We start from the raw sequence: 25,376 nt of genomic DNA on the forward strand, positions 1-25,376 counted from the left end.
ATGGCAAAAATCAACACCCAGCACTCCTACCCTGGTATACACAGACTGTCTATCAGAACTACCGATGAAGATATTGAAAGGATTGAAAATGGCTATATCAGGTAATATATTCCTTTCATTGCAGTCTAGAGGACAGATTGCTGCGTAATTTGTGACATTCCTCTTAGCTCTGCAGTATGGGAGTTTTATACCTTGATTTTGTTGATCCAGTGCACTTTACTGACTTAACGAGGTATATCCAAAGTATAAAAGCGACAGCAAAAGAAGGGTTGTCATGGCTTGCAGTTTTGGAACCAAAATCTGTATTAATTCAGGAATAAATGCCATTTTCACATCAGTGGAAATTACACCAACTCATTAAGGGGAAACCTCTTTCTGAGGTCACCAAGCAGACAGCAGGGACTGTGCTTCCCCAGTCTGTGAGATTTGGAGAAAAAGGGATCCTCCTAGTGCCATGCAGTGAAAAGCCTCAGGACATGTTTTTAAAAGTAGCCTCTGCAAATCACCTAGTTCCTGTCATAGCAAACATCTGTAGTGTATAAAAAATATCCACATTTCTGTACTGTCTTTTCAGAGCCTCTCACTGTACTGTGGACCTGTAATGTTTTCTTTGCATTCACCTTTTTCTGTTTTGATGGTTTTAAAGTGGGTGTTTAAAATGTGCCAGTGAGCTTGCGCTTTAATTTTACACAGTACCAGTCATTTCTCTAGCCTGGGCAAACCCTGCTGCGCCTGCAGGAAAGTGTCTGATGATCCACAGCACCTGTACAGACTGGAAAAAGTGTTCTGCTTCTGGCTTGTTATGGTCAAGCACTTCCGCTATGTGGACCTTGTCACACTGTCTCTTGCTGTTTAGATGTGTGCCCGGACTAGAGCACCTAAAATTCTGCAGGGCTGGTAGGACTGCCTGCATTAGGATAATTTGGGATTGCATGCCCCTAGTGTCTAGGATGGATATGGTCCCGTGATCCCTATTCTGTTGGAATTGGTCCTTTATTTTTTTTTTCTGCTTTGCTTACCTGATACCTTCTGCCATGTAGGTGTACCTGCACTAAAGAAAATGGAGCTGCTTTTATTCTGCACAGTCTGGCTTGCTTGACTTTATTATACTACCCCATGGTCTCCATAGGGAGATATGCAAGAGCCGTGTCCCTTCATCTCCATTTACAGTGGTATCTCAGAAACAGGGAAAGCACAGATCAAAATGAGCCTCTTCCTTTCCTTTTTTTCCAATGTCCTTTTTGTAGAGGATATCAGTGATTCGCAGCTCATAGAATGGAATTAGTGACAGGGGTGTGGGAGTGTGGTTATAAAGATTTAAATGTAGAATTAAATCACTGCAGCCATCTGCAGTTTCAGAGACAGTGACTTGCTTATGATAGATAGACTGAAATACGAATTGCTCTTTATCATGATGATGATGGTCTTGATGAACCATTTATTTAAAATGAAGTTTGCTATTATCAGCATTAATTACAGGAGTCCATAGATGAGTAAAAAGATACAATCTCACTCAGTAGAAGAGATCTCATATTTAAGGTTTTTTGATAACTGAAGTGGCTGCTAGTAAGTATATACCATACCTTTGTAATGCCACTCAGAGAATTTTGATACACATATTTTTAGTTCAGATTTGTTTTAGAATATGTACAAAAAGATAGATCCCATCCAAAATTTTAGCCCTTCTTTGTCTAGTAGCAAAATATACAATTATAGGCATTAGAAAAAAAAAGCAGCTTTCCTGCAGTAGCAGCATTTCTCCTTTGTCTCTATGTTCCTCCAGCTCCTGTTGGCTATAGTTCAATGAAGCAATTAAGTACATTACTTAGTTCTCATTAAAGTCAGTAGGTGTTAAATTTATGCTTAATGCTAAGGATGTGCTTAAGTGGTTTTCTGTTGTGAAATGCCATATCACCAAGGAAAAGCATTCACTGAAACAGTTAACAGAAAGCTGCAGGTGATCTTTAAACTGTCATTCTCAGTTACGCAGGAGTAGGTGATTCATGTGCCCATGTTCTTCTAGTGTAGTGTGCTGTAAAGTTGGTCCATTTTGTTAAAACAAAAATCAACAAAACAAAAAATAACAAATGAGTCCTCATTTTAAAAATCCGAGCCTCTGTATTGAAGCAGCTCAAATACGACAGGCAGCACATTGTCTTATAGACACTGTCTGGCTCACTAAATATTGGAAGTAGGTTTCAGCTGAGCCTTGTAGACATGTGGATTTCAGTGTCTGTATGTTCATGCTGTCATCAGTGGAGATGTGGTCAGTGCTAATGCTCAGTGGTGCCCAGGAGCTGTTCACTTTACCCTGAAATCAAATAGCTCTTCAGGCTCATTTGGCTCTGTTGATAATGCGAGATATTTAGTTGCCTAAAATAGTCACCTGAAGCTATTTGAGATACCATAGAACATCTGAAGCATTTAGCTGTGGCTAGTGGATGTGAGCTAAGACCTGTGTGCTCTGGACAGGTCAGATAAAGTATTTTGAGGTATTCCCAATCGTGCTAGACTCCTGTGCTGAAGCAACTGAACCAAGCTCTAATATGGCAGTTGACTATAATGGAAATTTGAGATACTCAGCTTATATTAGATACCCTAATTTAGGTCAACTGGAGCCAAATCCCACCCTTGAAGTCTGGCTCGTAGTAATTACTTTAAAGGGCTTCATCAATTCCTGTTTAACTGATCAGAACTTCAATTACTACTAAATGAAAATTCTGGATTATTTGCATGCGTTTTAGGTGAAAATGGTCTTCTAGGGTTTGCTTGAAGATCTTTGTGTAGATTTAGAGCCAAATTAAGTCAGGGCAAGAGAGACGTACAGAGCAGGTACAGATTTAAGTATCTTTCCCAGAGCTTACTCCACTAGGTATCTCAAAGCATGGGAATAAATTGGCCATGCCTGAAGAGGCAGGGAGCAGAAACCTCAGTGTCAGTGAGTTTTCTCTTAGAGAGAGAATGCTACCCCCATAGAAATAGAATATTTTTCAGCATAACCTAAGGAGGCACACTCGTCTGCTGGTATTTCTGGTTTGTAACCTGCTCTTTGTTTCTTGGGACTCGGTGTATTCTCTTGTGTTGGTTTCAGACCACGTAACACCTGTGGATAGTAATGGCAGTGGTTACTGTTTTGCTGCAGATATCAAAAAAGGTTGTGGAGTCCAGATGGGAATGAGTCTGTGTTTGTAAAAATAAAATAGAAGCTATGCCGCATGTGTTGAAGGTGTAACATCAAAAGCTCTATCTGTAACTGTCCCTCTGCATCAGTACAAAGTCAGCTAATGAATAAGGTCTCCTGTGTTACTTGAACAGGGTTGAGGGAAATCAGGAATGAGTACATCAGTTTTATAACAGTTATAACAGGGAGTTACAATAATTAAAGTGGAATATATTTGTGATTGCTGCGTAACATGGGACAGATGCTTTCATAAGAGTTGCCTGGTGGAGTCCTTTGTGTATTGTATTCTGATCCTGTTGCAGATATACATAAGCCGTATTTGTAAAAGTGAAATGCAAGCACTTTAGAACTGTTTTCACAAAATCATTTTGATTTTCCTGAGTTGTCTACACATGATATAGCTATAACTTTTTTGTAAGGCAAACCTGAATTTATTTACAAATTTTTATATTTAGTTGTAACATAAACCTAGTTGTAGAAATTCTTGATGCACATGCAGAGTAATCAGAAAGTTGGTTTTTAAGAACAGTCAAGCAACCAAAATAAAAATGTAGACTTCAGAATTTCACTGGTTGAGTCCATAATCCGCCCAATTTGATACCAACAGTTGAGTCTGAGAGTTTTGCCTTTCTTTCCCCTACGGAATATTTTTTTTTCAATGAGTGTGTGTGATCACTTACTGGTAAGAGCCTGACCAGGGAGTAATTGAAATAATTTGAAGTTTTTAATGTGTTTCATGGGACTCTGGATCAGATTGGAAGGTGTTCAGATCAAGTCATGTTTTCTTTCACCTAGATTAAAACATTTCTCAACGTACTTCTGGCCCTGGACACCAAAGGCCATCCCCTGGACAGACACTTGGTAAAACTCTCAGTGTTACAGATGCACAAAATACAGTGAGCCTGTGCGGGGACAGTGGAATGCAGCTTTCCACACTGCTGAGGAGTGTGGAGGTGATGATCGCGCACATGAAGCACTAACAGAGGATGTTTTTAGCGAGTATGATGGTGCAGAGAAGTGGAGCTGGTGGGACAGCATTGCTTTTGGCACCTGATCTAGCTTGTTTAGAGCTCACTGAGCTGCCTTGGCACCATTCTGCATTGCCTTCCTGGGCATTTACACAAAATAAAGCTGAGCTCCTCATTCTTAGCCTTTTATTTATAGTCAGCAGATGCCCAAGCACAGCAATGGCAGTTAATAGAGGAGGCTGGGGCTAAAAAAAGTTTACAAAAAAGAAATAAGAAGGTCAACAGTGCATTTTGGGTAGTTCTCTTAGACTGATAAGGAATGCACTACGGTAATATTTTTTCTTTTTTAAATTCTGCTTGGAAGGATACCTAGAGTATTTTAATCCATGTTTACTTGGTTTTCTCTATTATTATTCACTACTTTATTTTGTGACCCTTATATTTAATTACTTATATTTAGAGCAAATATAACAACATAAGGTACAGTCACTAAAAGCAGTTGAGTTACTGCAACTTAGTGAGATACTCCTCGTCTGAGTCAGTGGTTCAACACAAACTTCTAATCCATCCAGATATGAAATAGAAGGTGCTGGCTTAAGCCTCCATGAAAGACTATCTGTTTCTGCAAAATACTTTTCTTTTTCATAACTGAATTGTGACACTTAAAATTATTTTCTAAAAACTCCCGCTATCTTCTTTTAAAAGTGTATTTTCAGGACTCAAAAATAGTAATCATTGGTAAGTAAGAACAGAAGTTAGAATGTTAGAATTTATTGCTGTCTAAGATCATACAAAATATATATTTTTTTTGTAAAAAGGAATAAAAGCTTTTATAAACAGCCATAGCCCTGCAGTCTGAAAGACACACCAGTCCAGTATCCTTTGTCCAGAAGTTCTGTAGGCAGATGATCCAGAAAAAAAAAGAAAAAAATAAGTGGGTAAACTGCAAGTATCTGTGACATGGTTTGCTCTAATACTCTCCCAGCATCCAGCTCAGGAGACTTCTTGAGCTGAATGTGAGCTCTGTGTATCTGAAAATCCATAATGGATTTCTGTTCCCTGAGTTGGTTCGTTCTCCCCTAGAAGCCACATTAACTTTGGCATCCACAATATTCTCAGCACCCACAACATAAACTAGGTTATAAAAATATTTTCAATACTAAGCAGCATGTATTGGTGTGTTCATATTAGAAGAGAAGAAGTAAACAGTTAACAAGTTGAGAATTCTGGGACTGGCGGGACCTATCTTTCTCAGCATGGCTCTTTGTGAAGAAATAATAAAGTTTTAATTCTCTGTTTGCAGTTTCTCAGCTGTGACTGCACACAAAATTGAGTTGCTAATTATCCTTTTGTGGGCATTCAAAATGTTGTTGCCTGTTCTTAGGACGATACTGCAAGTATCATTATAGTCAGTGTTTTCCTGGCAATACAGATTAACAGAGTCATGTGAGAGTTCTTGTTTGCATTACAAAGGGGAAAAATGTGATCCATAATGGCTGTGACAAAGTCTTATAGAAGTGAATACTAAAGAATGAAAAACACAGAGAAAACCCTTGGAGTTTTATAGAAGAATCCAGAGTGAGCCTTGGTAAAGGCCAGGTTCGAGTGAAGTAAGTTTCATGATTACTGTTGCAGTGTTTTCCACGTGTGGCAGAGTCCTGAGCTGCCTCACCTCACCTCTGCCAAGGGCAGCCCTGAAGAGCTGTTGCCTGTTTTGCTCTGTGGCAGGTGAAGTTTCCTTTACAACGAGAGCAGCATTAGGCCTATAGTTATGCAGGTGGCGGTAGCAGGCTGGTCAGAATGGCAGTGGTGCTGCTCTGGACCAGCTAATGTAAAATCTGGTAGAAATTCCAGACTGTTAAACCCCATGTCTGGGAGAACAGCAATGAAAAAAGCAGTGGGCAGGCACTTCAAAGCCCCCCTGGGGATGATCTCCTTATTGAAGGAAAGCTGCCTTACAGGAGGTGTTATGGTGGAAAACATGCTTCCCACAGGTGTGTATCTGCACACCAAACTGGTACTGCCCAGTAAGGAATCAGCTTCTGAGCTTGCTGGGGTGGGTGGCACAGCCGCCACTGACTTCATTTCGTGTTGGATGACTGCAGAAAAGTAGGAATATAGGCTTAGCTCTATGTTTATCAAACCTATGCCATATTAATAAGGACAATTTGCTGCATTGTTTCCTGATGTAGTGGTGGAAAGAAACAGATTTGAGGGGGGTGGAATTCTGCTGGAGGCTGTCTGGAATTCTTAAAAAAAATAAATTTGCTTTTGCAGAACCCATTCATTGTGTGAGGATGCATCTTCAGAACTGCAGAGAGTCATTTCTGTGGAGGGAAGACATGTATCTGAATCCCAGACAAGCTCATTCACAGGCAGGGGAGCAATGGCAAGGTAACATGCTAACTAATACCATTTCCAGTGTTAAGTTTGAATTGTTCAAAGAGACCGATTGCAATTTGGAGGAAAAGTAAGAAGAACCATCACTGTCCAAAAAATGGATGGAGTCCAGCTGAAGAAAGTCTATAAAAAGTAACAGAAGGTGCTTTTGATCTTAATTCTGAACTCATTGCTTACTTGTTGTTAATAAAAATGTTGAAATACCAGAGATACTGAAGGAGCTCACGCAAAGGAGTCTGAATTAAAAAAAAAATCAATTTTTACCTGATCTGATCTGAAAGTATATTGAATGCTGAGGAAATGCATGAAGTGAGGTCAGACTGTAAAGTAAATTGATAAGTGTTTGGTTCTGGCTGACAGCTGATGCATGTTTATTTCCTGTCAAATGAGATGTAATGATGGTTCCTTTGTTGGTAGGTGGCTTTGGCAAGGGAGAAGACAGGGACTTTAGTGCTGGGAGGGCAAAAGTTTCAGTTTTTAGAATCCGGTTATGTTTAGAAAGGATTGGGAACCTTAGTCAGCAAAATTTGAGGCAACCATTTCCTTAAGTCATTTACTTCACAGGGACTTATAATAAACCTGAAGTGGAGCTTCAAAAACGTATTGTGTCTGCTTTAAAGACTTCCACCTGAGACTACAGAGTTCTGTCTTCAGACACCATTGTTACCCACAATACAGTCCATACTCAGTTTTAGGGTAGTGTATTTCAAGGGCAAACAAAATATTATAAAACTGGAGTCATTTAAAGAGTGTTGTTTATGCTTCAGCTTTGTGGATAGTGAAGAATAGACGTGCATTTCCCTGTTTTGTTGTAGGATAGTGACACCACTGAATGTAGATTATAAAGTCTGCAAGAAGTTGGTTTTAGGTGGAAAACATTTATAGGTGTGTGTTTTGTGTAAACATAATACACATGAATGTATAAACTAGTATTGAGAACTACCTTTTTAATCCTTGTTTATATTGTTCTTTACCCTTTTTCAGGACAGTTTGAGTTACACATATGTGTAGCTACAGTTATTTATGCTCTGAATATACAAGGAAACCTGTGATGGAAACATGAATGCTTTGCAATTTAAATATTATGGTATCATAACATGCCTCTTGAATGTAAATTCTCAAGGACCTAAAACAACATCTGGTGGACTTCACTGAGTAGCTTACTTTGAGATGTAAAGGATAAAGAAGTGAAAATAATATAGCTTGGCAGAAATCAGAAAATTCTATTTCTTTGTTCAAATACAGAGGCTCTCAGTCTTGTTTGGTAAAATCTGTTTGCTCCTTAATTGACAGGTCTCATCAAAATGCTTTATTTTCTAATGTAAGTAAAAACATCCATATTCGTTTTCTGTGCCACTCCTTATGGGAAAGCTGAGTTCCGCTCAGGCAAAGAGAAAAATTTTGTAGCTTAATTTTATGCAGCATTTTTTTAACAGAATGAGGAATCTAGGAAATAACCTCAGACTTTCATGTGGAGCTTTGCTTTTCTTTTGTGTTCTTGATAGGCTTTGAATTCTCTTAATTGTTGAAATTGTGGATGAGTTATATGATGCTATCTTGGTATAGTGCTAAAGAACTAGGAATATGTTTTTCCAGCTTCTGATATGTGATATTATTCCAGCCTTGTTTGTCCTCTTTATTTCACGGTAAGAGAACCTGGGCAAGATCTATGAGGAGTTGTAGTTAGGCCCTTGGGAACTGCAATCATGAGGCAGATGTGCTTTGCCATAAGATTTATATTGTTCGTATCAAACTCTTTGTGCATTCTGAGCATATCTGATGCAGAGAGAATGTAAAGAGTTTTCCTTGAGGAGCCTAAGGTCTCTGTAAGATGTCAAGGATTGTTTTGGATTTCATTATGCTGTTTTCGAGGCCAAGTTTGGGAAACCTGAATTAACACCACTTATGTCCAAACTAGACTGCTGATAGGAAATAATACAATACATTGTGTGGGTAATAATAACTTTTGTAGATTTCAGTCTCTGTTATTTTCAGTTTTTCAGAAACAGGTTTCTATTTGAACTTTGTCAGAAAACATTGTAAGGATTCATAATGTGAATTAGTGGGTAGAGAAAAAGATGCGTAATGATAGCATGATAAATTATTACATCGTCATGATTTTCTGCTTATTTCAGTGCTCTGCTAGATATTTAGGATGAGGAAATAGTGCTTCCTATGCAGTGGACAGATTTATACGTGATAGGCAATTAATAAATGTGCAAACAGACCTTTTAAAATCACAGGGCAAGTGGCTGAATTTTTATCATTCCTTATTTCAGATTCCATCCTCCCTCACTAACTACTCAGCTTTTGTTTCCACTATGTCTACCAGCCCTTGAGTGTGTGATGTTGTGAGTATTTTTTATTTCTTAATTCTGTCAGTCCAGAATTCCCTCATTATCACACAATGTCAGAAGATTGTCGGAAGTCAACCCCAACTACTTTGTTTGCCCCTTCTTGGCAAGAATATTCTTCTGTTGCTGCTGCAGTGCTGGTACAGTGGACTAGGAACTGATGTGTGATACTTTCCTGATCCACTGCAAAAGCCAGTGTATGAAATTGTGGGAAGCGATCGGGTTCACATAGTTAACCCATCAAGTTTAATTTTTGTAGCAGGTGGAGAAGCCGAGAAAAATCCTCCTGGGTTACTTTTTGTGAGAATGATTTAAGTCGTTGGTTGTTCCTGTCAATATTCTATGTCCATTCCATGCAGGCTATCACGATTTGTCGTATCTGTGAGGTCCTGGGCCACAAGACGTTTGCACCATGAAGACCAAAGACCGGATTCTTTCCTAGAGCGTATCCGAGGACCAGAGTTTATAGAGGTGTCCAGCAGGCAAAGTAACATCCGCTCCTTTTTGGGTATCCGTGAGCGGCCTGGGGGGGTGAACAGGTAAGAAGATGTGTTTATTCCTGAAAGGAAGATGACTGAGGTTATGGTATTTTCTTGGTGATTAGGATGTAAGTTTTATTTTAAGAAGAGGGTAAGGAACTTAGCATGGGAGGTTAGCAAAGTGTCTAATGCTGCCCAGGAATCTTCACATAACTGAAGTATTACGGCTTTCAGCAACTTTCTCTTTCCCCCTCAAATGCACTGTGGCAAAGAAGATAAGGATTTTGGTCATGCTGTTTCAAGCAGAGTGGTTTTTCAGAGCTGGAATGTTGCTCCCTTTCAACTTGATGTTGCTAAACTCCACTCCATTGAGGACGAATGCAGTTTCCATTTTGAGAATCGAGGATGCTGCTAGTTGTGGCTTTTCAGGACATTCATGCTATGCACATTATCTGTGTTAGGAAACTCCAAACAAGCAGTTGTGCAAAATGTGTCGTTGCTTTGTTACACCTGCTCAGGAGTTTGGCTGCTAACTTTACAGAAGGCTTCTTATGCAGAAATGAGAAAATCTTTTGGCTGCTGACTTAAGAGCACGTATTCAGTCTTTGGTATGGAAGGCAGGTTCAGTCTTATCTTAAAATTTTACCAATAAAACAACAGAGCAATGTGTTTACAGTCTTTTGAGTTGATGAATTATTATTATTACTTTATGAATATATGTATAGTGTTCGAAATTTAACTCCCAACTAAAAGAGGAAGATGAAGTCCCAAGACAGAAGTTGACTTTCTGTTTGGAATTATGCTTTGAAGCATAGACTACCATTCTTTTTTTCATAGTGAAAGACTGGTAGGTAAGCAAGTAATAAGCTGATTTGTTTCAAAATCTCCACTAGTAATTCAGGTTAAAGCAAAAACCTTTGAAGGGCTGTGCATGACGCAGGTTACCTTGATTTGTTTTGAGCCAGCACAGCCTTATTGTCTTCACTTGATCTGCTCTTTAGATATTCATCTCAAAAGCACATTTTGTTGAATCAGCCAGACTGGTGTCTGATTTTTCAGATGTCTGGATCAGTAGCAGCTGACGATTCTATGTAATTAGAGAGGACAACATTGATCTTGGGCCAACAAAGCTCTATATAAGGCTATTAGAAGTGAATTTGGAAATATCCATTCTTGCCTTCTCAGTTTTACACTGTTGCCATGTGACAGTAACTCCCAGTTCTATCATGAAGGTTCAATTCTGCAGCCATGGTAGGAATGCTTGTTACTTATCCAAAAGCCTTGGCACTGCATCTGTGAAGAAGACTTGAAAGGACTGAAGAAAGCTTAAAATAGTAGCCAAATGAGTACAGGGCTAAAAATAGCGAGATGCACGTTGCTGTGCACTAAGATGCCTGGGAACCAGCTTCGGACATCAGATGCGGTCACAAATGTGTTTGCCAAGCACATGATAAAAAGAAACTGGTGCCTTGAAATAGTTACGCAAAGGGGCTTATCACTGCAGTCAAAGTTGACCTTCCTAATCTTATCGGTGCACATGTGAGAAGCTAGTAATTCGGTCCGTCATGTCAGTGAGCACGTGTATGAAATACCAACAGTCCTTATACACTCTTTAATGTGTTTTATTTAATTTGCTGCAGTCACTGGCCCTTGGCCAAGTTTAATGTCAACTATAGCAACAACACCAATGAAGAGTAAGTACTGATCTCTTCAAAACACCTTTCAACTAGTAGCTCCTTCTCTTTTTCCCTTTCCCGCCTAGCAACATTTGTAGTATAAACTCCTTATCTCTTCCTAAGCCTCCCCTAAGAATATAGTTTAATTATAAAGAACGATCTAGTTTTCTTAGTATTAAAAGCATCCTTTATGTTCCCTGTGAACTTCTTTTTGTCTGAAGTTATCCTTACCTCACAAAGAGTGAATTTGATTAAGCACTTAGTCCCTACCTCATCTAGTTCAGCTGGCTGATTTTACTGCGTTGCCAATTGATTTATTAATTCTCCAGGTTTTAAATGAGATTCGTGTATTAATTTTCTAATAGTGATTTTCCTCTTTTAACATGCTAGTCCCCTTCTGCAAATCAAGTGCCACAAAAAATTTCTGGTTTTCAAATGAGAAGTGGATACTGATCAGGGTACCTTGAAAACACTTGTGTGTGCAGTCAAAGTGAAAACTGACCATCTTTTTTAAATATGTGTTTCAGTTCAGCAGATATTGTTGATGTAGGTGTAGAGAGAGTGACAGGTAATGTAAAAAGGCTTGCATTGCAACAGAAGCTCTGACAGAAGCTGTCCTTTGGAGTCTATTTCATATAGTTGCCAAGATATTTCACACTGTTATACCAAAGCGAAATCTCTTGAAAAGGTGAAGAGCTCCTGAAATTTAAAATCACCCAACACCAATATTTGTTGCGTGTCTCAGACCACAGTTATCTGAGGACATGTCAGCTCTGTAGCATCCAGCAGCAGATCTCTTGTCACACATGATGATGATTTTTTTTCATTGCTTTGCAGGTGAAACCAAATATTTAAAATAATAGACACATTTTTTTATTATGTCGGAAATACTTTAAGGAAACTGTTGTTTTTTTCCTCCAAATATCTCCATCACAGATGAGCTCAAATTGTACTTTTTAAATGATGATGCAAAAGCTTTGTGCAAATACCTGAACAAGAAGTCTTCCTGTTCCTGAAGAACATTTTTGGTTTGGTTTGCATAACTTTTATGAAAAAGGAAAATCCATGTGCAGTGAACAGTGACAGAAATGTGCAGAATTTTATTTAGACTGGTATAATAAAAGTGCTAAAAGCCTGGAGCCTGCTAGTCAGGGCCCAAAGGACCAATTAGGATGGAAATACTGCTTGCTTACACTGTTTCTGACAATGACTCATGTACCTTGGGCAAAACTTTCATCCTTCCAATGTTTCATGATTTTTAAATGAAGACAACACTTGTCTGTCTACCTGCCTGACAGTCTGAAACATACTTGATTTGCAAAGTACTTGAGGGATGAGAAAGGCAAATATCTGACTCATTCAGAGACTATGACAGTGTTTTCACAGTGGTTGATGAAGACATGTTTTCTGAGTCTGAAGATGCACGCTGCTTTCGGTGTGCTGGAAACACAGAATGGATGCCCCTGTATTGCTGTCAAAGAGAAGAGGCACCAACATAGTTTTTTATTAGTTACTGGATTCCAGTTTACTCAATAGCACTGATAAAGAATAAAAGATTCAGATCTTTTTTAAGCTTTGGGTTTTTCATTATGTTAAAGACCTAAGAGTGCCTGCCCATGCGGAACTGTAGGTGATGCTTTGAAGTCTTTGATTATGGCCAACCTTTACCCTTTAGTGACTTCCACTGCCAGACTACACGTAGGTGGGAGTACGATAAGTAGGGAGTTACCACAATAGAGCAATGAACAGAGGCCACAGAAACTAAAGAATCTTACATGTGAAAGATCCTTGTAGTTGACAGATGAGTTTGTGGCAGATCTCAGGCCAGAGAAAAAGAAGTATTGGCATTAGATGCTGTGTGAAATATAACACATAGGAGGAAGTTAGAACTGTCAAAGTATTCTCTTCCAGAGTTCACCACTACTGAGACTTTTTGATTGATTCTCTGTATCAACCTACTTTTCCCTGCATAACAACATCCATAAATGTACAGTGGCCCTGCTCTTTGAAAATTACATTTACTCATAGTTCTTCCTTTCTGATAAGAAAGCCAGACTTTTTAAGTATCAAGGAGCTACTTTAAAAATAACAACTGTGAATTGGCCTTTAGGTCAGGCACAATGCATAGTAATACACAGCGACATCTTGACATGTTTCTTAGATAGGAAGGAGTTTTTGAGGCGAATTTGGAAGAGAAGCAATAAAAGTCCAGGGGAGTTGTGGCAGAGAAATAAATACTTAAGCAGCAGTTCCCACTGCCATGTAGAATCAGCCGTGGTAAATGAAAAACTGTTTATTTGAGTTGAAATGCCTGTACAAATAGAAGATCAGTCAACCCAAAGGTTCTTTTCCAGTTATGCTCCCTTGCAGTGTCTAATTTGAAATGTTTCGATAGTGTTGGTCAACTTGGTAGGTATTTCCTTGGACATGGGAGAGTGTAGGATTTCAGCATTTTTTAGCAAAGGAATGTGGGCTTTTCCAAATGACATTGTGATGCTACATCACTATGGAAATGCCTAAGGGTGAGAATTGGAAGAGGTGCTTGTTGCTGACAAGTGAAAGCTACTACTGTCTTAAAATCAGCGACTGTTGTCTTCTGCCTTGTAGTGCTTTTTTCTTCCTGTAACAAGCACATTCATAGACAGGACTGCTATTCACAGCATAGATTTTTCTCTGAGCTAAGTAATACAAGCAAGTATACATGCAGAGCACAAGTGAGCTCACTAAACTTTTCACCTGTCGGTTCAAATCCAGTAAGCAGCACTTTTTCAACTGGTATTACGTATTCTGTCTTTGCTGTGAGATGTTGCTCTCATTGAACTAATTTGTCCTTTATTGACACTAGTGCAAGGGAAAACGAGACCCAATCCTGGCAGTTCAGAGGACAACATGTAGCTTCCATGGGAGCAGGAGTCCCAGTTTTCATCCAAACTGGATCTTATGTATGGGGAATTATGTTTCTATATGCCTTATCCACATACCCTGTAGTGTCAGGATCACTTAGTCTTTTATGTCTAACCAAAGGGGACACTTCCTGCTTCAAGGAATAAAAAAAAAAAAAAATTCTAATACAAAATAGGGAGATCTCAGTTGTTCAATTTTCTACTTGTGCAAATGAGTGCAGCTCTTCAGCTTACATGATTCTTGACCAATCCCTGTAGCAAATTTAGCCTTAAGTTTGACAGAATCTTAGGAAAGATGTTAACTTTCTGCAGTTTTTGAAGAGGATGTGTAGGCCTATCTGTATAAGTTAACATAGCTCAAGACTGTTCATACAAAGTTCAGAATGGGAGAAGTTAGTTCCATCTTTATATCTGGCTTATCACATTCTAATGAGCTAAAGGATATACATACTTGAACAGTATGAAAAACCATATCTGGAATTAAATCTTGCAGTGTGGGTCTGTGCTGGATACTATGGAATGGTAAGACATAATTCTGTTAAGTGGTCCATATTTTACTTTATTACATGAAAAGCAATTAATAAACATGGAGACAATCATGATTCCATTAAGTCTAGGCAGAATTCCCATTGATGTGAGTAAGGATAGAACTTCATGCTCAATGCTCAGCCTTTCAATACAGTGGCAAACAAATACAGGCAGAGCAACTTGGGCATGGCTCCTCTGATCACACATGGACACCTGCATCTGAGCTGGGCAATCCATTCTTCCTTTACAGTTGATGGAAAGAAAAAAAATGCCCTTGGGGCACAAGTAATCTCGGAGATATGGACTGTCTTGTAGATACACTGGATCTCTACTGCAGAGGTCTAAAATAGGTTGGCTTAATCATATTGACTATAAAGCATTTATAAAATGGCTACTATGTAGTTAAATAAAACACACCTCTTTTCTGAAGTTGCTGCATTTTTTCAAACATTGACTAGGATTCTTCTCCAAGGCAATAGTTGAAACCAGAGGTAATCAGCCAATTAGAGCCATGTTGGTTTTAAAGAACTGTGAGAGAAAATCAAGTTTCATTTTGTTTAATTACCATAAAAGCTTCAGACAGTGACTGTGAGGTTTTGGATATGCAAAGAATGTTGACAGGTTGTTAATCCATTTCAAGTTCTGTTATAACTTGATAGACTTCTTTTTAAATGCCTGAGTTCTAAAGAATGAAACAAACTGGAAGCATTTGGTTAAAATCTGCCTCGTGCACCGATGTCAGAATAGGTCAAGAAAGTAAGAGTGACTAATGCATGGAATCAGCCAGCTGATTACCTGATGTGTTAGTGTGGTGGTGTCAGTTCAAGAGGCCTCAGCCTGTAAACCATTGTCACCAGTTGGATCCCTGTCCTACTCTGTCTAGAGTCTAGTCCAGTTTCCTGTACCTCGACATCCACCTGCTCCCTTAACTACTAGAATATTGGTAATATTGCTAAGCCTTACGTTGTGTTGTACAGCAAAAAGGAAGAAAAGAAAGAGGTTAAAGAGGAGAAAAAAGAGGAAAAGAAAGAGGAGAAGAAGGAGGAAAAGAAGGAGGAAAAGAAAGATGACAAAAAAGATGATAAAAAAAAAGAAGAGTAAGTATAAAGAATGAATATGTGCCTGTGACACACCTCCTACACTACAAAGCATGGTATGGCATTTCGTCATTACACTTCCACCACAGTTATTTTCTGTAGACTGCAGAATGTTAGCCTGTCAGATCTTTAATATGCTTTTCCCTTTGGAAAGGTGCAACTGCTCAGCAAACTTGTTGCATCTTTAAGACCTGTGTTTAGACCTGTCACAAACAGTTTCTAGATGTACTAATAAGTTTCGTTGTTACACTGACTGTCATATTTGCTTACTTAATGTGGTGCTGTTCAATACTGGTGTTCACTAAAGTTTGCTTCAGCTGATGAGGAGATGCTGTATTTCTGCAAGAAAATGGGATCATTTGAATGCTTTTGACAGAAATGGATCCTACTCTTGTTTTGTTCCCCCAAAGCTGATCCAAACATAGTACTATTTAGTATTACGAGTCATAAAAAATAACAATAAAAAGGTAAAACATTTGAGCTGACTTCACAGTTAAGGAATATGTGAGGGTAATATACTGCGAGTTTATATATATGTGTGTGGTGGCATGTGCTCTGTAGGCATGGGGACATGTAGTTAGGAATTGCTTCCAGATGGAATCTGCCTGATCTCAAGATCTTGAATTGCTTAATCAAAGCTTTGTTTTATTTGAAAGCCTTTCTTCTAAGCATTTTCTTTCAGCTTCAATTGCCATGTAGTGAGAACCTGAGCTTAACTGTGTGAAGATGGCAAACACTTTTTAGAATAAAACTGCTTCTTTTAGTAACATTGTCATCTCACGTTCAGCTGACAGCAAGGATAATGCCAGAAGTATGCACAAATATGAAATAAATTGTCATAACATTTTAATATTTTTAGATTCCTGGAGATTACGAAGAGTCGCACAAATACCTATCCAAGCCTTGCCTGGTCATGCACTCCCCACGCTATTATGTGGTTCACAGATCACACTGTGTTGAAATAACTTCTGCAGCTATGGGCCTCCAAATCCACTAATACATAATTTCTCTGATTTCATACAACATGCCTAATGCTGGCTATACGGCATCAACCTTTCACATGCTGGGGAAGGGCACTTCTGAGAGTGTCATTACACGTGTCATTACACATGACACATGTGTCATTAGCCGTGCTGTTCTTTACATCTTCTCTGGATTCCAGGCCTGTATGCTTCATTTAGTATCTCTCACTGTTCTGAGGCCTAGGGAGCCAGGACTGTGAGTGTGTGAAATGTGCTTTTATATAATAATACATATTTTAGTTCTAGTCACACACTATGTGTATGTGCACACAGTCTTACTTGTGTGAACATGTATTTGTATACCTATGTATTTTACTTGTTTAAATGTGTGCTCATAAAGTTATTTCAGTAATAGGACTTTCCAAAAACATTAACATTAATCTGCAAATGAAGGCTCTTTCTCTAGCAGTGGACCATAGCCTTCTAGCTGGAAAGATAATAAGAAACATTTAATGTTTTTCCTTTATTTTCAGTGGGGGTCAAATGCAGAAGGGGTGTTGTTTTGAGCCTGGGCAATGTGAATGTCTCTATTTTTCTTTTCACTCTTACTTTTTCCAAAGTTGGGTCAGGCAAATAATATTTGGTATCTCATCTGGAGCTGCCTGCATGGATACTTTATCTTCCTAGGCAGCTGTGACCTCATGAGATGAGCGGCCTCCAGAATAGGGAGATCCAGCAGGTCACTTCATTAAATTTCCAGTGTAAATCTTTCTATTTTACTTTGCAGGAAGAAAAAAGAGATCTTTGTGATAGATCCTTCAAGCAATATTTACTACAACTGGCTGACCATTATTGCAGCACCTGTATTCTATAACTGGTGTATGCTAGTGTGCAGGTATGGATTTAAGTTAATAATAATGTTAGGTTTCAATTTTAGTGTTTAGTCTCATGTTTCGTGTGTAAATCACCCGTTTATCTCCCTGCAGTATTTTTTGGGTGGTTTACCTAGAAAATTTACAGGTAATATACCCTTAGGGATATATGATAAACATACTACTGGGAGTAGACAGCCAACGTTTCTTTTTATCTTGTCTAAAACCAGTTTGTTGTAACTTGCAATGAGTGTCCCCGTAAGAACTGGTGGTGGCCTTTGCGTGCCACCTGCTGGCGAGCTACAGGGATCGGCCGTGGCCACCACAGCCTCTGTAACCGCTGCTGGGACAGGGCTTCCCATCAACCAGGAGAGAACAGAAGGGTATGGGCAGTGTTGGGTCATCTTAAATTAATGTCATGCATCTGTAGATGCCTGAAGGGTAGAAGGATTTTACTCAAGTATTTATTTTCCCTTGTAAAATGTGGAAATAATTTTGAGTCAAAGTAATGAAGTGGTGTGGAAATGACTCACCTAAGCCCTGTCAGATGAAAGGGAGAGGTGAGGATGGCTTGCCACTCAGAAAAAAATATTTTATTTGGAAATTATCTTAATGGAGATGTGTAACACATGAAATCCGATGCATGTTTAATTGTAGGATATGTGTATTCCTCTGTAAGTGCACTTGTGTGGCAACTGTGTGTTTGGGTTTTGCTCCTGGCCTAAACACCTAAAAGATCCTAGAGTCTGTTTAGACAGAGCTCTACTGTGCAGATATCTAGGCATGAAGCTATGCTGCCCTTAATTTTTCAGTGCTGGTAGTGTGCACTAACATGCTGCTAGGACACACATTGCAAGAACTCTGCTTATGCAATTGGTGTATTATTACTATTACTATTATTATTATTATTATTATTATTATTATTATTAGTAGTAGTAGTAGTAGTAGTAGTAGTAGTAGTAGTAATAGTAATAGTAGTATTATTATTATATCTTTGTTTCTTTAGAGCCTGCTTTGATGAGCTACAAGTTGACCATATTAAATTATGGCTGTTCTTGGATTATGGCTCTGATATCATCTATGTTCTTGACATGTTTGTCAGATTCAGGACAGGTGAGTCTTTCTGGGGTTTCACAGTGTTTTCAGATACATCATGGATCTATAAAGGCTGGAAACAAATTCCTCTCTGGGGTCTGATCAGTGTAGTAGCCTGTCTCCAGCAAAGCCCAGATGTGGAGGCTTTGGGAAGACGAAGTGTCTGACCAGCTTGGATTGTTCTAAGACTGGACATCCCAACACCTGCACTTCAATTGTCTCTAAATTTAGGTCTATCATTGCTTAATAGGCATGCCAGACACTGACTGAATAACCACTCTAACAGCCTGTGTGAAGAAGGGAGGATAAGGCACTTTGCATGTCATGATCACTCTGTGCATGACATATTGCTTGTGCTTATTAGATTGGGCAAGAAACCAAGGCACCCTTCAAGTGCTGCATTTTCTTTGCTGAGGTGTGCAGCACAGAAGTGATTATTGAGTTGGTCGAGAGCAAGACCTGGCCCCCACCTCCAGCCTCCAGTCTGCAGCCCCCTGCCTGGAACCAGCAGTGCTGCCATCAGCTCTATCTCCTGCAGCCTCTGCGAGGTCCTGGCTGGGTCTCCCAGTGCTTGGTAGTGGTTATTGGGTTAACCCAGGAGGGTGGTGGTACAGGATTAACCCAGGCACCTCTGCTTAGGTCCTGCCTTCCTGAAGGAAGTGTGAACCCGATGGATCTGTGAGGACCATGCCACGTCATGTGTGAAGTGGTTCTCTTCAGCTTCCTGTCCCTGCTTTGGTACTTCAGACAGGCTGAGAAGATTTTGTATTTGCACATGCCCAGCTGATACAGATTCTAGCCTTAAAGGGATATCTGTTTTAAGCGAAACAAGGTTGTAACACAGGCCTAAGCAATGACGTACAGTGATCTATACCATTAAATTGCTAGAATAGTCTTTGATGTACTTGGTTGCATGCACTGCGGTCTACGGCAGCCAGCACTCCCTCAGGCAGTGTCTGGGCACAGCTGGAAGGACAGCAGAGGTTGGGTGTTGTTCATGGTGTCATTTTCAAAGGGGGCTGGGAGAACTTACGTGTGAATAGAACCTGTCATGGTGGCTGGTCTCGAGGCCAGAGAACATTTCCTGGCTTATTCTGTTTACTGGTACAGATACAGCCCTAAAAAGTCCCTTGAAAGGGTCATGAAAATGAGAGTTCTTTTAAATCTTTGATCTTTAAATTTTCTTTTTTCTTTTTTAAATCATGCTGACAGCTTGACATTAATTATGGCTTGTGACAAGTTGTAAACATAATTACAAGACAGAAGCTAAAAATGCTGTCACTTTTGGAAGCGCACAACTCATGGCAAACCAAATTCTTAAATGTAGCAGGTACCTTGTTCAACAGGAAAGTCTGTTTCAGATAGCAGCCTAAATCAAGATTGCTGTATTTGAGGCAGGGCAGGGGGCTTCATCTTCTTTATATAGTTAAAATTTCAACAGTGGTAACTAAATTTCTCTTCTGCAGTTACATATGTTATTGTAATGGGAAAGAAAAAAAATGCCCAGAAATTGGGCATGTCCAGGGTAATGCAAGTTATAAAATTTCCAGGTCTGTCCTGATAATGATTTTACAGATGTTCAACGTGGTTAGAAGGCTGGCATTGCAGGCCTGGACTGGAGCTGCAGACTTGCTGCGGAGACCTCCTGAATGCTTCAGTGAAGATGTCTGCTGCAGTTTCAGGCACTAAAAATAAGGGAGTCACTTCTTTTAGGTGCTGAAATCTTTGTCAGCTCTCTTAACTAGCCCTCCTGGCTCTGGCTGTGCCTGCTGCCTCTTCCTCTAAGTCTGCAAGGTCCATCTCGCCTGGGGACAGAGGTCCTAGAAGCCTTTGGGGAAGAGTGTGACTCCCCACTGTCTATGGACAGGCTTTGATCTGTGTTCTAGGCAGCCCCACAACTGCCATGATCCACATCAGGTTGTCTGTACTGCATTCCGGTCTGGCTGCAGGGCCTCTCTCACTGTGTTTCACCTATTTAGTGACTGTGTCCTGCGAAGAGGAATGATTCACATCTCTTAGCAGCAGGTCATAGAATCACAGAATGTCCTGAGTTGGAAGGGACCCACAAGGATCATCAAGTGCAACTCCTGCATATGACAAGCCCACAGTTCACACCATGTGTCTGAGGGTGTTGTCCAGTCTCTTCTTGAACACTGTCAGGCTTGGGGCTGTGACATGTCCCTGGGGAGCCTGTTCCAGTGTTCCACCACCCTCTGGGGGAAGAACCTTTTCCTAATGTCCAACCTGAACCTCCCCTGGCACATCTTCCTGCCATTCCCTTGGGTTCTGTCACTGGTCACCAGAGAGAAAAGATCAGCGCCTGCCCCTCCTCCTCCCCTTGTGAGGAACCTGTAGCCCCATGAGGTCTCCCCTCAGTCTCTTCTCCAGGCTGAACAAACCAAGTGACTTTAGCCGCCCCTCATACAGCTTCCCCTCCAAACCCTTCACCAACTTCATGTCCCTCTTCTGGACACTCTCCAGTAGCTTTAGATCCTTTTTATCCTGTGTTGCCCAGAGCTGCACACCGTGCTCCAGGTGAGGCCTCACCAGTGCAGAGCAGAGCGGGACAATCACCTCCCTCGCCCGGCTGGCAATGCTGTGCTGGATGCACCCCAGTTGTGTTTAGAACACCCCTGTGTTTTGATGCTTTCAAAAGGTTGTACTATAGGACTCCAGTTCTTTGAGAGGACAAAAAGGAGAGCTGAGGGGCTTTTATCCCCCTTCTGGAGGAAGGTGTTTTCAAAGTTATTTTTAATAACTGTGAGTCAGAAATTCATCTCTCTGGGAAACTTTCCCGTTTAGTCACATATCTCTGTTTATAAGGGCATATTTGAGCAGCAATTTCAGCAAGTGTCTACGAGGTAACATATTAATGGTACAGGAACTACTGCCACTTGTGGTCCCAGCAGTTTGCAGATACCCAAAGACAGATACACACATATACATGAGGCAGCTGTACAGATACACACGTATTCCAGAAATACAGCCGTGCTGAGTAGGGCAGAAAGAAATGCAGCTTGGTCTTCGTCAGCAGATGCTTTGCTGAGAAAGCTGCTGCTTGTAGATTGCTAAAGGATTTAGCAAAATGCAATAATCCCCAACACACAGGGAATGTTTTGTTTTTCCCTCAGTGGACTTCTGCTCCTGGCTGGCCTGGTGGGCAGACAGTTGAACATCTCCACTTGCAATTGCAACATTTTACAGTGCATTTGCTGTTCCTTCTGGAACATTTTCAACACCTTGTGCTTTCCGAGTTACAAAACAGCACTGTGGCTGTGCTGCTCAGGCAACCTTTCTGTGAGAACTCTCACATAGATGCAGTTTAAGGACTTTTACCGCAGCTTATGTCTTCTCATAATTTAAAAAATCTTATACTTTCCAAAGTCGTTTGAATGAAGAAATAGCAGTGTACAAAATTCTGCTTAGTAGCTCTCATGAGAAACACACAAAAGGTGCAAACCATTGTCCCCAAATGAAAAGGAAAATCCTGTCAGCTTTCACATTGGTCACAAGTGGAGAAACACGGCTCGGGGGAAGAAAAAGATGGATTTCATTATCTCAAGGGTATCTATGTTGTTTTGAAGAAGCTTCCAACAATCCATTATACCTACTTATTCTTGGTATTTATTTTAAAATATTCCACTCTGATTTTATACACTATTGTTTAACACTTGCTTAACTTTAGGTATGACTCATGTCAACAATTCATGAAAAATGAGGCATTCGAATACCCCCCTCCACACCCCCCCTTTTTTTTTCCCTTAAAGTTATCTAAAAGACAAAGGTACAGCTCTCCCAGAATAGAGCAGAAAGGGGCAGGGAGCACTGTGGTAATCATAGAGTCATTGCTCTACATCATTATATATCAGCTTTGAAACTTAATTGAAATATTTCAATTTGCAACTGAATATTTTTTATTAAATGAACTCAGTGTATCAACACCTGTGTGCATAACAGTACAAATTTCAGTGTTCTCAGGTATCTGCAATGTAAGTCACTCAGTATTGTTGATGATATTTTTATTCTAACAAGTAAAATACATATTTTTATTCTTTGAAGGCTTCCTTGAACAAGGCTTGCTAGTTCAGGATGAAAAGAAGTTACGAGATCATTACACCAAAACGCTGCAGTTCAAACTGGATGTGCTGTCTCTTGTGCCAACTGACCTGGCATATTTGAAGCTTGGTTTGAACTACCCTGAGCTGCGATTTAACCGCTTGCTGAGGATTTCTCGGCTGTTTGAGTTTTTTGATCGTACAGAAACCAGGACAAATTATCCAAACATGTTCCGTATTGGAAATCTTGTCTTGTACATTCTTATTATCATCCACTGGAACGCCTGTATATACTTTGCCATTTCGAAGGTCATCGGATTTGGAACCGACTCTTGGGTCTACCCCAACACCTCCATTCCAGAGTATGCGCGCCTGTCTAGAAAGTACATTTACAGTCTGTACTGGTCGACGCTCACGCTGACGACCATCGGAGAAACGCCTCCTCCGGTGAAAGATGAGGAGTATCTCTTTGTGGTCATTGACTTCCTGGTGGGCGTGCTGATCTTCGCTACCATCGTTGGTAACGTGGGCTCCATGATTTCCAACATGAACGCCTCCAGGGCAGAGTTCCAGGCCAAGGTCGATTCCATTAAACAGTACATGCATTTCCGAAAAGTGACTAAGGATTTGGAAGCCAGGGTTATTAAGTGGTTTGATTACCTCTGGACCAACAAGAAAACAGTGGATGAGAAGGAAGTTCTCAAAAATCTGCCTGACAAGCTGAAGGCTGAAATTGCTATCAACGTCCATTTGGACACACTGAAGAAAGTGCGTATATTCCAGGACTGTGAAGCTGGACTTCTCATTGAGCTGGTGCTGAAACTGAAACCTACGGTCTTCAGTCCTGGGGACTACATTTGCAAAAAGGGAGATATTGGGAGAGAAATGTACATTATTAAGGAGGGAAAATTGGCTGTGGTGGCAGATGATGGCATAACCCAATTTGTAGTCCTAAGCGATGGCAGCTACTTCGGTGAAATCAGCATCCTAAACATCAAAGGTAGCAAATCTGGAAACAGGAGGACAGCCAACATAAGGAGCATTGGTTATTCTGATTTATTCTGCTTGTCTAAAGATGATTTAATGGAAGCCCTCACAGAATATCCAGAAGCCAAAAAGGCTCTGGAAGAGAAAGGGCGACAAATTCTGATGAAAGACAATTTAATAGATGAGGAAGCAGCAAAAGCAGGAGCTGACCCAAAAGACTTGGAAGAAAAAATAGAAAAGCTTGAAACAGCTCTGGATACGCTGCAGACAAGGTTTGCTCGGCTCTTGGCAGAATACTCCTCATCTCAACAAAAGGTGAAGCAAAGACTTGCCAGGGTAGAAACCCGAGTGAAAAAATACGGTAGTGGCACTTTATCAGTTGGAGAAGCAGAGGCTGAAAAACCTGAGGAGGAGAAAAAGCAGTAATGGAGCATTTCTATTTCCTCACTTCTTGGAGAAGGTCGAAGCATGTGAAAGCCATAAATGTATGTAAATATGTGTGTGCATACATAGACATGATTATTTTTATATGAACTAAAGAGAATCGTTTTTAGTATTTTTAACTGAAGTGGTATTTTCTTGTAAATAGAACATTGGAACCTTCTTAGGGGGAGATTTTGGTCTGGCACTTGGGTACTTTTTTGTACTGGGAGTGGGTTTCTTAAAAGTCACGCTGAGAACGTCTAGTATGTATGGTACATGTAAGTCTTGATACACTGTCTTGTCCCACGCATGTTGCATTAAGAAGGCTTTGTACTTAAAGTAGAAGAGATCAGATTTTTTTGAGGGCTTCAAAAAATGTTTATAGGGTACATGCTCTACCTTGCTACCTTAGGAGCCGATTAAATGCGTGGATGCAAATCCAAGCTTCTCCAAAACTTTTGTTCTTTCACCGTGAAGCATCTGGGCCAACAGCTGGACCACAGCTCAGCAGCAGCACGCGCCCAGCCTGCATCTTTAGTCTGAGTCTTCCTCATGAGCTGGGCTCTGTGCAAAGGACCATGCGGACAGAGTGACGGTGCTCACTCACAGTTTCACAGTATCACAGTATGTTTGGCATTGGAAGGGACCTCAAAAGATCATCTAGTCCAATCCCCCTGCTGGAGCAGGAACACCTAGGTGAGGTCACACAGGAACATGTCCAGGTGGGTTTTGAATGTCTCCAGAGTTGGAGACTCCACAACCCCCCTGGGCAGCCTGTTCCAGTGCTCTGTCACCCTTACTGAGAAGAAGTTTTTTCTCACGTCCTTGCTGGCACGATCTGCCACAGCCTTTGCCGCTCTGCGACTGCTTCGCCTGGGGAGAGAGTAGGACATCCATCTCTGATTTTTTTAGTGTGGCCCCATCCACACTGGTAAAACTCTCACCTGGAAGGTGAAGCTCACTGGTGGAAAGCACTTGTGGCAACACAGCCTCACTGAACTGGGGAAGAGAAAGGAGGGAGCCTGCTGTATGCAGCTCCTAGATGGAGAGTCTTGAGTGAATTCCCTCTCAGCAAGTGGGCAGTCCTGGAGGGAGGCTGGCAGAGTAGAAATCCAAGTGAAAAAATACTCTCTGTCCTGGAGAGTCCTGCACAGGCTGGCAAGCACAGACAGCCTGTGCCCACCAGCTTGTAGCCCCCAGCAGGGTTTCTGCAGGGCAGGGAGATGAAGCCCTGAGTTGCAAAGTCTTCCATGCTGGCAGGCCTGTGTTTTCTTCCTCTTTACTTCATTGAATGATGCCTACTTCACCTGTTTTTGCTATTTCATAGAATCATTTTGGTTGGAAGAGACCCTCAAGATCGAGCCCAACTGTTAACCTAACTCTGGCACTAAACCAT

General features: G+C 40.5%; 1 protein-coding gene across 2 annotated transcripts; it reads left to right on the forward strand.

Moving 5' to 3' along the window:
* CNGA3 (cyclic nucleotide gated channel subunit alpha 3) lies at positions 1-24,410 on the forward strand (the record flags this gene model as incomplete). Of its 2 annotated transcripts, XM_082056483.1 has the most annotated exons (8): positions 1-101; positions 6,427-6,543; positions 9,263-9,442; positions 11,023-11,076; positions 15,467-15,586; positions 17,336-17,443; positions 18,427-18,533; positions 22,575-24,410. In XM_082056483.1, the coding sequence occupies 8 exons, from the start codon at positions 1-3 to the stop codon at positions 23,981-23,983; spliced, it is 2,196 nt and encodes a 731-aa protein (XP_081912609.1). In that variant the 3' UTR covers positions 23,984-24,410. The 2 variants fall into 2 exon arrangements, with proteins under 2 accessions (XP_081912609.1, XP_081912610.1); XM_082056484.1 differs by lacking the exons at positions 11,023-11,076; positions 15,467-15,586.
* Between the last annotated feature and the right edge of the window lie 966 nt (positions 24,411-25,376).

Source organism: Streptopelia decaocto, assembly GCF_964273445.1.
Source record: "Streptopelia decaocto genome assembly, chromosome: 1".
NCBI lineage: Eukaryota > Metazoa > Chordata > Aves > Columbiformes > Columbidae > Streptopelia > Streptopelia decaocto.